Source organism: Prionailurus viverrinus, chromosome D3, assembly GCF_022837055.1.
Source record: "Prionailurus viverrinus isolate Anna chromosome D3, UM_Priviv_1.0, whole genome shotgun sequence".
Taxonomy (NCBI): domain Eukaryota; kingdom Metazoa; phylum Chordata; class Mammalia; order Carnivora; family Felidae; genus Prionailurus; species Prionailurus viverrinus.
In genome coordinates, this window is record NC_062572.1 from 16,875,715 (window position 1) to 16,888,032 (window position 12,318).

Below are 12,318 nucleotides of genomic sequence, written 5' to 3' on the forward strand. Positions count from 1 at the left end.
TCGATGGAAGCTTTTTAAGCCAGTTTCCTTGTCTTTATATTTGCGTTAATGTGAGGATTAAGTGTGATGATTCATACAACCCACAGTGCAATGCCTGTTAATGACAAGCACTCATAATGTTATTAACAGTGAAATGTAATATTAACAATGACTTATATTAATAAATGACTTGTTAACAATGAAATGAAATTTTGTATGAAGTGTTGTAAAATGATATTACATGTAAGGTTTTGTCATTATTATTATTATTAGGTAAAATAAGGACTATGAATAAATTGATATTAATACTAGAATAAGAACTACAAATTAAATAATGAGTAAATAAAAGGATTTCACAGGTATTCCAATGTTTGGATTCGTTATTAGTAGTGCATATTATTATACACATTCTTAGCGTTCTAAAGCTAAAACCTGAACTACAAGTCCCATCATCTTTTCGGGGGGTGGGGGGAGGGGGGAGGGGGTGGAATCACTGGGCCCGGATGTAGACAGAAAACTACATTTCCCAGAGGGCTTCACTCCCACATCGCCATTATATATATAGTCCATCCGGGTTCTTCGAGATGCTGTTTGGCGACTCGTCGCCATTCCCGGAGCACCTCGGCCTCGGCCCAGAGGCGAGTGTCGGTCGCTGTGTCGGAGACACCGGTCCCCGACACCAAGACAGCCAGCCCTCTCCCCTGCCCCGCGGCGGGAGAGCGTGTCCGGCCGGCCGGCGGGGCTCGCACACCTTCCCTCGACTCCCCTTCCCCTGTAGCCTCCGCCCCGCCAGGCCCGGCCCGGACCTCCGAGCCCCGGCCTCCTCCTTCTCTGTCACTGCCGCCGCTGCCGCCGGGCTCGACAGCCCCGCCCGCTGCTTCTCTTTCCAGTTTGAGAAGCCGAGGAAGGAAACAGGGAAAAATGTCGCCATGAAGGCCGAGAACCGCTGCCGCCGCCGACCCCCGCCGGCCCCGAACGCCATGAGCCTGGGTCCCCGCCGCGCCCGCTCCGCTCCGACCGCCGCCGCCGCCGAGGCCCCCGTTGATGCCGCAGAGCTCCCCCAACGCCGCCGCCACCGCTTCCGACATGGACAAGAACAGCGGCTCCAGCAGCTCCTCCGCCTCTTCGGGCAGCAGCAAAGGGCAACAGCCGCCCCGCTCCGCCTCGGCGGGGCCGGCCGGCGAGTCTAAACCCAAGAGTGGTAAGGGCGGGCTCCCAGGGCGGTGGGCGGGGGGTGGGGGTGACTGTCCCGAAGGCTGGGGGGGATCCTCGCTCTGGTGTCTGGGTCACCCAGGTACAGCTCCGCTTTCCACTGTCGTTCTTCCCTTACTCCCGTTTCCTATAGCTCTCATTATTTAAAAATTAACACTAAGAATACTGTACAGCGTGGTTTATGTGAATCCTTGCATTATCCTTGCTTTACTACTCGGAAGAGATTGGTGAACTAAGTGCTACTTTTATCCCCATTTTGCGGATGAGGAAACTGAGGTTCACAAAAGGTAAGGTCACCCAGCTAGTATGTGCCTCACAGCAGGCCTTACTTAAAACCTGCTTTGTCTGACTCACCAGTCCACACTCCTAAACCACTAAGTTGTTTTACCCTTTAATGTTGAATTAGCCTTGGATAGTGTTCAAGTTTAAACAGGGGAGGGTGGGGCCCAAGGACTTTTGACACTCAAATTTCATGTTTAATAACCTGGCCCAAGATCCATCCCTCTTGTTGAAGAGGAGTCATCCTTGAATGGTTTTGTTCAGTGTGGAGTTGTGGTTACGAGCAGTAGCTGTGATTCAGTTTTTTTAGATTTGCCAGACCTTGAGTGTTTGAATTTCCTTTTTTGTAAAGGTGGAGATAATCAGAATTAAGTAAATTATCTCAGAAAACAAATGAGCTAAGAGCTTGGAAGAGTATCTGACAGCTATTATGCACCAAACACACATCATGCCTATTTCCTTGTGTTAGTGGAGGGCTAACACACTAGAGTGTGTCCTTTTACAGGGAAGATTTTGTCATTTTTGTAGTCCTGCCTCTCATTATTAAATTATGACCGTCATGATAATAGTTACCATTTATTGAGGGCTCACCATGTGCCAGGTACTGGCTTAGGTTTGTACATCTCTTATCCATACTCCAGTTATTAACCTGTCCAGCAAAGTGGAATTGTTCATCTCTAAAGAAGGAAAAAGCTGAGAAGCCAAGAGTTTAGGAGTTGGCAGAGTCGAGTGGAATGTTCTCCATGTTACTTCAAAGTCCGTGTACTAGTCTCTGCTATTTCATGCTATAATGTTATTAGCAGTAATAGGAAGATGTTTTCGGTGGGAGTGGGGATATGTGGTAGACAGGGGAACATTTGGAGTCCCAGATGTAGAGTTCCAGTTTAAAACTTTTTAAGATTAAAAAACTGTAAGGCTGACTTGAGTTCAGAGCTGATCTACTGGATAGAGCAAACTTGTTTACCTGGTATGCTGAGGACTTCTAGAAATTGCTTATAGAATTCCGGGTGGAGGCCAGGTGTCTCGATAATAAACGAATGCTTTAAATACCTAAGCAGGGATTAGTGTGGTCTTTCAGGCAGTATTATGTAGATTAATTTTGGGGTTTTGTACACGTGTAGCTTTATCACAGATCCCTCTAGAGAGAGAGGGTAGCCAGGCCTCTTGGCTAGTGTTGGAACTACTGGTTTAGTGTAGTCTGAATAGTTCTCAGTGTAGTTGATAAAGAACTTTACTTTTGCACTCAATTCCCAGTTGTAAAGTTAAAGATTGTGATTTTCTAGCTATCTGAATTCTCAAATAGTTTTTCTGGGGCTCCTGTTTAAGCCACTAACATGCAATCATGAGTCTGTTGCAATAAATGCCTTCAGTTTATTCTGTAATGAGGCAGTAGTGAAAGTTGGTGACAATCCAAACAAGGAAACTGAGGTATTTAAGGCATTTACTCATTTTGTCCTTTGAATGTTGATTAGTAGACCTAACTCTGATTATCCAACAGGATGATATAGAATTCTGTTGTAATTTGACCAAGAAAATATTTGTCAGTGTTAAGGTTTCAGATAGACTTGTATAGAATACTTATTGTTGGGTTCATTCTGACTAAAGTGATTTTTTTAAACAGTTAAATACTATAAAATACTCTTAAAAGCATTTGTTTACCTTCTTAATTGAAAGCTTCTGAGGAAGGAAATAAAAGCTCTTATAAAGGATTTTTGCTAGGTTTTGTAAAATACACAGGGTGCCTCTGGTAACAGTAGTTTTTAATATGTTTGTTAGAAAGCTTGCCATTGCCAGTGTGCCATTCTGGCTACTGCTATGTATGTTTCCTTAGCGAAAAGGAAGGATAGGTTTGTAGCTAAATAAAAAGTTCATTAGCCATAATCCACGGCATGCATTTAAGAACAAATCAAAGGCAGAGTGGGTAGAGATTGAAAATAGTTTAGGAAACTCTGGATATTGGCTTTTGAGGTTGAACTGAGGGTTAGCATATGCTACCTTAACATTACAGCAAAGATCAATGCTGCCATGACAGATATCATTCAGGACCTCTTATATAGTGATTCTAGATCGTTGTTCTAGCAAAACAGTGGACTCAAATTCAGCATAATTCCATAAAAGGTTTCTGTAGTATTTCGAAAGCTGACTCAATACTTCATACTTGATTTTGTTGGAAGTTGTTGAAAGGACTGAGTTGAAGAAAGGAAATGGAGGGTAAGGTGAAAAGACAACTTTCTTTTGTGAAAGTAATAAGAACAAGGGTTGCTCAGATTTTAAATATTTAATTTCCCTTTCCTCTTACCCTACCTCACATATGAAAAAAAAAATCTGTTCTATTTTCTAAACTGCATGTCATAAATGGTCATTTGCTTCCTATCTACATGTTTAATATACTTGAGTCTTTGTTCCTGCAGTTGGCTTAAGTTTCCTCTTCATGCACACAGGAAATAGGTGAATTTGGCTCCTGGGATTTAATTGATCTTTTTGGCCAGAGTGGCATACCGCAGTTCCTTTGCCTTGGCTAATTGCTTCAGACATTCACATAACATTCCTTTCCTTGGATATTTTCCTCTAGCTTTGTTCCAGTAGAGCTAAGATGCAGTTCTAAGAACATTTACAGTGAATAGCCCAGAATATAATCCAGAGGAGAAAGGTGTGTTTGGGTTTAGGGAAAGTCATTTAGAAAGAGCAAAGAAAGTAATAAGAGGCAAGAGAGTAGGCTGTTTATGGACAAACAATGGACCCTGGCCCAGAACCAAGCTCTTGCCCCATTCCTCTGGGTGGGGGATGGTACTACCATGGAGGTTAAGGGAAGGTCAGGTATTATGAAGCAGTTATTTTGAGGTTGGTGATATGAAGCGCTGTCCTGACACACTTCCTCTTATTCCGGTACCAGGAGCCAGGTTACTAGTGGTAATCTGCCTTGAAGAATGCTTCTGGGCTGTAAATGGACCTGGAGGTTTTGATGGCTTTGAAAATTGAGGTGACTTGGAGCCTTTAATAAAAACCACTTAGTTGCAAGAATTTCCGGGCCTGTTGGCTGGAGTCCTTGGTTTATATGGCTTTGTTGGGAGTCTGGTGGGTGCTCTTTGACAGGAATGATTTAGATTTATTAATAATAGGCTTCCAAATAATAATGGCAGCTTTGTGCCAACCACTGTGGTAGGCATTTTACAGTTTTTTCTTAATCTTCATGACCCAATGAGGCACCCTAGAGATAAGCCCGATTTCACAGACAAGAAAACCCAGGCTTTAAAGGGGTTAGAGTGATTGGTTCAAGTGAATTCTTAAGAAGTCCTAGGCAATATTTAAAAGTTACCCTTTGTATAAATTAACTTAGCAGACAGGTAACTTGGCACGTGTCATTCTTGATACCACTTCCTTCTTCCTTTCACTCAGAATTACTAATTTCAGCTGAATTCAATTTGTTGTCAGTTGTTTCTATAGTAAGGCCGTATGTTGCCCCTCCAGAGGTGCTTGTCAACCACTCTGAATGATGGGTAAGCAACTTGCTTGTGATTACAGCATGAATCAGCAGCAGAAACTTCCTGGTTGGTATTCTGACCTAGGTTGTGCCACCTGTTAGAACTAGAGCTAGAAATGTTGATGATGCCAAATTACTGAAGTGGAAAATTTATGGTCTGTAATTTGGTAATGGAGGGAAGACATTGAGATATATTTACTGTTATTTTGTAGAGACCTTTCTGTTAGGGAAATGTGGAAGAACTGAGACACTGGAGTAAGTTTTCAAGTCTCTCGTTGACTCTGGGATCCTGAGTTCTGGATTTGAGCCATTTAACTAGTGGTCTTGTCCATTTTGGAATGTATCTTGACAGTAGTTCTCAGGCAGTTGTTCTCAGCTCTGGCTGTGCATTAGAATCTCCTGAGGAATTTTTTTTTTTTTTTTTTTTTTTTTTTTTTTTTAAGTAGGCTCCACTCCCAGTGTGGAGCCCAATGCCAGGCTTGAACTCATGACCCTGAGATCAAGACCTGAGCTGAGATGGAGTCAGATGCTTAACTGACTGAGCCACCTAAGTGCCCCTCCTGAGGATCTTTTTAAAAAATGGAGATGTATGGAGCTCTTCCTTAAGGAATCTTTCTGATTCTTTCGATCTGGGTTGGGTTCTTGGGCCCTGGCATCCATAGTTTTAAAAGTCTCTGCCAGCGATTTTTTTTGTGCAGCCAGGATTAAGAACCACCACTTGGAAACTAAAACTTGAAACCGAGAATGTTTCTCCTAGGAACTTGACTTTTTTGTATGCTTTTTAAAATCTGAAGCAGATCATCTTATTGCTATCTCCTTTTAGAGAAAGGAGGACAGATTCCACCCCCATGTTATTCACATGTGTATGCTGGCAAGTTATCTACAAGCCATCCCCAAAACAGTACTCTGAATTTTATCTCTCGGTCACAGGCCTGTCTGTACTTTCAATCTTTAGTTGCCTGTTGCCTGGGTCTAGAGATAAGAGCCAGCTCTCACTTTAAATTCTGTAACTTCATACCATTAGGCAAGTGGAAGACAAGATGAGGGAGTTGATTTAAAAAAAATTTGGGGGGGGGGCACCTGGGTGGCTCAGTCGGTTGAGCGTCCGACTTCGGCTCAGGTCATGATCTCACGGTGTGTGGGTTCGAGCCCCGTTTCGGGCTCTGTGCTGACAGCTCAGAGCCTGGAGCTTCCTTCGGATTCTGTGCCTCCCTCTCTCTCTGCCCCTCCCCCGCTCATGCTCTGTTCTCCTTCAAAAATAAATAAACGTTAAAAAATTTTTTTTTAATTTTTTTTTTGTATTTAAAACAAAAAAAATTTTTTTTAATGTTTATATATTTTTGAGAGACAGAGAGAGACAGAGCATGAGCAGGGGAGAGGCAGAAAGAGGAGACACAGAATCCAAAGCAGGCTCCAGGCTCTGAGCTGTCAGCACAGAGCCTGACATGGGGCTCGAACCCACAGAATGTGAGATCATGACCTGAGCCGAAGTTAGACTCCCAACCGACTGAGCCACCCAGGTGCCCCGAGGGGGTTGATTTTAATAACTAAAATTGTAAATCCATATGTGGTCGGTTGTTGTAATCTGTTTTAGAAATGGGCAGTTCACTGTCCATCAGAGAGCATTTCTGTAAGCATGATGAAACTGTTTCCTTGTGTGTGTGGTAATAAATGAAGAAATGAAAACTGCACCTGCTGAGGGCCAGCTTACTTTCTTGAGCCGTTGAAGTGTAGAATCTGGCTCTACCTAAATCTGTGGAATCTATTAGGTGCTTGTCTTGAAAGTATTAGAGTCAAATGCAGTATCATCTGAAACAGTCTTAGGTAATGAAGTTTGGGGAAAATGTGTTCTCCATTTATGCCTGTTTTCATAAAGCCTCCTCATTTGTTCTCATGGTAAAGTTAGTTTGGACTCTATCCGTCTGAATTTTCTGTTTATTTGAAATCTTATTATCAACTAACTCCATAGGTAGGAAAAAATTTCTAAGAGATCTGAAGCTTCACTTTCTGTTACCAGAGATGCTGTGTTTGACAATAGCTGTTGCTAACTGGATTAGTAGGTAAAAGTATAGTTCTTAAATTCTAGTTTCAGATTAAACTCTGGTCACTTTCCCTAACTGGGATTTAAAGGTAACTGGGAGGAATAAACCTAGCTTTGCAGTGTTTCTCTGACCATCTGTTCTCTGTTGGCATTACTGCCATCTCACGTGACTTATTAGCTTGCCTCCTGGATTGTGGTTTGGTCAGGTTTGGAGAGGATGGCATACCTCTCATTTATCCCATGGTGGTGACAAATCATGGTGAAGTGGTTGCTTTCAAAATTTGGACTTTGATTTGTTAGCTCACGTTTTCTTTTTTTCTTTGAGGATACACACCACCTTGGATTTATTTAGCTTCCTATAAAATAAGCTAGTCATCTTACCTACAAATAATTTTTTCTAGGCACTTAATAGTTTAAAAAAAATTTTTTTTTTACATTTATTTATTTTTGAGAAACAGAGTGAGACAAAGTGTGAGCAGGAGAGGGGAAGAGAGAGAAGGAGGGGCAGAGAGAGACAGAATCCGAAGCAGGCTCCAGGCTCTGAGCAAGCTGGTCAGCCCAGAGCTTGATGCGGGGCTCTAACCCACGAACTGTGAGATCATGACCTGAGCCGAATTTGGACGCTCAACTTACTGAGCCACCCAGGCGCCCTGGCATTTAATACTTTTAAAAATTACCCAGACAATAAGTGTACAGAACTTTTTGTATACTTAAAAGTCAGAATCTTAGAGGGTGAGGCCCGAGCATAGGAATCCCTGAAAAGCTCATTTGAGGTATTCAAGCTGGCAGGATTGAGAACCACTCGATTAGGTAAAAATGAAGCTCCATTTCCCAAAGTTAATTAATGGTCATTAACAGACTGCTGTGTTGCCTTTCCAGACATGTTTCTATGAGTTTTGTTTATATATGTGTGTTTTATAAATTTTATTGAGAATAACAGTTGTACTAATACGCTTTGTGATGGTCAGTGCTCATTGAAAGATATCTGATGTAAAGAAAGCTTAATAAATGACCTTTTTTACATATCTGGGGGGACATTACGGACCTTTTTGTGACGTAGTAACAGATGTGATATCCAGTGTTTCATAATGAAAATTTATTTCCAGGTCACCTGGGTGGCTCAGTCGGTTGAGTGTCAAGACTTCAGCTCAGGTCATGATCTCAGGTTCATGAGTTTGAGCCCTGCATCAGGCTCTCTGCTGTCAACATGGAACCTGCTTGGGATTCTCTGTCCTCCCCTCTCTCTGCTCTCCGGCTTGCCTGCTCTCTCTCAAAAACAAGTATTAAAAAAAAAAAAAAATTAAAATAAAAAATATTTTCATTAGGTTATGAAACCTAATAATGGAAATGTTAAAAAGTTTTAAAAACAATCCTCACATAGAAGTTTTTTTTGTTTTTTTTTTTAGTAGGCTCCACACCCAACATGGGACTGAAACTCATGACCCTGAGAACAGGACTCACATGCTGTACTGACTGAGCCAGCCAGGTGCCCCTAAAAAATTTTTTTTAATTAAGTTTTTAATTTTAATTCCGTATAGTTAACATACAGTGTTATAGTAGTTTCAGGTGTACAATATAGTGATTCAACAATTCTGTACGTTACTTAGTGCTCATCATGATAAATGTACTCTTTAATCCTTCAGTTCTTTCACCCATCTCCTCACCCACCTCCCCTCTGGTAGCTGTGAGTTTGTTCTTTATAGTTAAGAGTCTGTTTCTTGGTTTGTCTCTCTCTTTATTTTTCTGTGAATTATATATTTTTATTATTTATTTATGTGTGTATTTTTTAATTTTTTAAATTGTTTTTAGTGTTTATTTTTGAGAGAGAGACAGAGAGACAGCACAAGCAGGAGAGGGGCAGAGAGAGAGGGAGACACAGAATCCGAAGAAGGCTTCAGGCTCTGAGCTGTCAGCACAGAGCCCCATGTGGGGCTTGAACTCACAGAATGTGAGATCATGACCTGAGCCGAAGTCGGACGCCCAACCGACTGAGCCACCCAGGCGCCCTGAGTTATATATTTTTAACATGCAGGATTAAGCTATATTTGGGTGGGGAAACTTTGTAGTTTCTGAGGCTCATGGTAGAATCCTCTTGGCTTTGTAAACTATCACCCTCTTAAAGTAAGCCTAATCAGTTTCTTCATTAAAAGTCCCCCAACTTTCATTCTAAGTTTCTGCTTAAAGCCATTAAATTAGTATGCAGATTTGATTTGGTCAAATTTCCATATTGAAGTAAAACAACATGGAGTGAATAGACAAATCTAAAACAGGATGGAAATCTTTTTAAAATAAATTTTATTCTGAGGGAAAAAAAAAAACAAAGACAACATGGAATGGGCAAAGGGACAAGAAAGATAAAGTAGTTTTTTTTGTCCAAAGACTAATTTGGGGACCTTTAGTTATTTAGGTATATATCGTTCTCAGATAGGTTTCATTTTACCATTTTTTTTTTTTTTTTTTTTAAAGCCAGTAAACTTTGGCACATGTTAGATGTGTCTGGTCAGGAATCTTTGTTCAACTTGGGACAAAATAATCTATGTAGTTCAGCACCTGAATAGAAAAAATGGTCAAAGAATACAAACAAGTGCTCTTTACACAAAATACAAATGGTTAGCAGACTGGGAAAGTATTTGTTGGTACTCATCAGAGAAAGTCAAATTTAAAACAAATAATTTTGACCCTTCAGTTTAATAAAGTGTATTCAACTCTATTTTGTCAACATTGCAGTGACCTAGATGTTCTCTGTTACAGTGTTGTTAGAATATAAATGAATAGGTATAATGGTTCTAGAAAGCAACTTGAGGATGTGTAAAAGGTAATGCTGATCATACTTAACCTGCTGATTTCACAATGAGAATTTGACATAATCATACAGGTGTCTGTATAAAGAGGCTAACTAGCAAAAAACTAGAAACCACCTAAATGTACAGCAGTGGAGATTGGTTATGTTATACTGTAAGTATATGATAGACAGTGCAGCCATTAATCATGCTTTTGAAGACTAGAGGTAGAAATGTGTGAAAATGCTCGTGGAGCAATAGAAGACAGTATATCCTGTGTGTCTGTCATTTTGTGCGAGACGTGGCAAGTATACAAAAATAGAGAGTAAAAGGAAATTATGCACTGTTTGTAAGTTGGTATTCTATGCCTAGTGGCAAATTTATTCTTCCAAATTTCATTTAAAAAAAAATTTTTTTTTTTAACGTTTATTTATTTTTGAGACAGAGACAGAGCATGAACGGGGGAGGGTCAGAGAGAGGGAGACACAGAATCTGAAACAGGCTCCAGGCTCTGAGCTGTCAGCACAGAGCCCGATGCGGAGCTCGAACTCACAGACTGAGAGATCATGACCTGAGCCGAAGTCGGCCGCTTAACCAACTGAGCCACCCGGGTGCCCCTATTCTTCCAAATTTCAAAATCGAATGTATGTTCTTAGAACTGGAGGAAAAAAAGCAAGAAATATTTTTTAAAAGGACATAATTTATGCTGATCTAATATGCTCTCAGAGCTCAGCTTCTTTTGTCAATTTAATGGCTTCTCAGTTTGACCTCTAGAACATATCTAAATACTGCTTTGCTGTTATGCCTCTTGAATATATCTGCTGAGGCCTAGGCGTTGCACTATAGAATCTAGCTGTGTTATAGTAATTTAAGGAGAATAAGGAGAATTTTTTTTTTAATTTCTTTAAGTTTATTTAGTTTTTTGAGAGAGTCAGAGACAACGTCAGCAGGGGAGGGGGAGAGAGAGAATCCCAAGCAGGCTCCATACTGTCAGCACAGAGCCCAGTGTGGGGCTTGAGTTCATGAAATCATGAGATCATTACCTGAGCTGAACCCGAGAGTCGGCACTTAACTGAGCCACCCATGCGCCCGGAGAGTAATATCTTCTATCCTACTTTCAGATGAAATATTTTCCCCTAGTACAGATAGGCTGTTCTTTTTAAAAAATTTTAAGGGGAGCTTGGGTGGCTTGGTTGGTTAAGCGTCCGACTTCGGCTCAGGTCATGATATCATGGTCCGTGAGTTCGAGCCCCGCGTCGGGCTCTGTGCTGACAGCTCAGAGCCTGGAGCCCGTTTCAGATTCTGTGTCTCCCTCTCTCTCTGCTCCTCCCCCGTTCATGCTCTGTCTCTCTCTGTCTCAAAAATAAATAAACGTTAAAAAAAATAAAAAAAAATTTTTTTAAGTAGGCTCAACACCCAAGTAGGGCTCGAAATCATGACCCCCAGATCAAGAGTTGCATGCTGTACAGACAGAGCTAGCCAGGTGCTCCAGGCTGTTCCCTTTTCTATCATTTCATCTCAATGGACTTTTATAAGAGCAGTGGTTAAGTTGCGCAAAAAAAGAGAGATACTGTGAACTATTTGGGTGGTTTGACCTGCATTTGTATCCCTCCTGAAGGAGGGACTGTTTAGGCTTCATCATTTAAAAACAAAAGTAAGGGGCACCTGGTTGCCTCAGTAAGTTAAGCAGCCAGTTTCCGCTCAGGTCATGATCTCGCGGTTTGTGGGTTCGAGCCCCATGTTGGGCTCGATGTGTAGCTTGAACTTAGGATCCCGAGATCAAGAGTCACATGCTCTTCTGACTGAGCCACCCAGGATCCCCTATGTTTCCTTCCTTCCTTCCTTCCTTCCTTCCTTCCTTCACTTCTTTCTTTCACTTCTTTCTTTCCTTCCTTCACTTCTTTCCTTCCTTCCTTCCTTCCTTCCTTCCTTCCTTCCTTCCTTCCTTCCTTCGGGGGAGAGGGAATCCCAAGCAGGCTCCACCCTGTTAGCACAGAGCCCGATGTGGAGCTTGATTTCACAAATTGTGAAATCATTACCTGAGTTGAGTCAGATGCTCAACTGACTGAGCCACCCAGGCACTCCTATGGGTCATTTCTTAACTAATTCTTTACATTTCTTGCTTTCAGATGGAAAGAACTCAAGTGGATCCAAGCGTTTTAATCGCAAACGTGAACCTTCCTATCCCAAAAATGAAAATTTTAGCAACCAGTCCCGTCGCTCCAATTCACAGAAAAGCAAAACTTTTAACAAGATGCCTCCACAGAGGGGCGGCGGCAGCAGCAAAGTCTTTAGCTCTTCTTTTAATGGTGGAAGACGCGATGAGGTATGGAATTTAGGAATGTCCTTTCTAGAACACAAGAAGCATGAACTCTGATTCCCCTGCCTCCCAGTTTATCAGTAGTTGGGGAGGAGGGGAGAAAGAGGTGAAAGAGTAAATAACCAAAGCAGTCTTGAGTAGTTGAGGATTAACTAGGTTTGGAACTTTGCCTCCTTTCTTCTCTTGAAAGCTGTGAAAATTTCTTTGGAGGAAGAAGACATCATCA

At 41.6% G+C, this 12,318-nt stretch overlaps 1 protein-coding gene across 3 annotated transcripts in view; it reads left to right on the top strand.

The window, feature by feature from the left end:
• The first annotated feature begins 556 nt into the window (after positions 1-556).
• Positions 557-12,318, top strand: part of RNF10 (ring finger protein 10) — a 65,006-nt gene continuing 53,244 nt past the window's right edge. For all 3 annotated transcript variants that reach the window (XM_047827060.1, XM_047827063.1, XM_047827061.1), the window contains exons 1-2: positions 557-1,180; positions 11,902-12,098. In XM_047827060.1, coding sequence (XP_047683016.1) covers positions 1,024-1,180; positions 11,902-12,098 — 354 coding nt within the window. In that variant the 5' untranslated portion in view covers positions 557-1,023. The remainder of the gene's footprint in view (positions 1,181-11,901; positions 12,099-12,318) is intronic.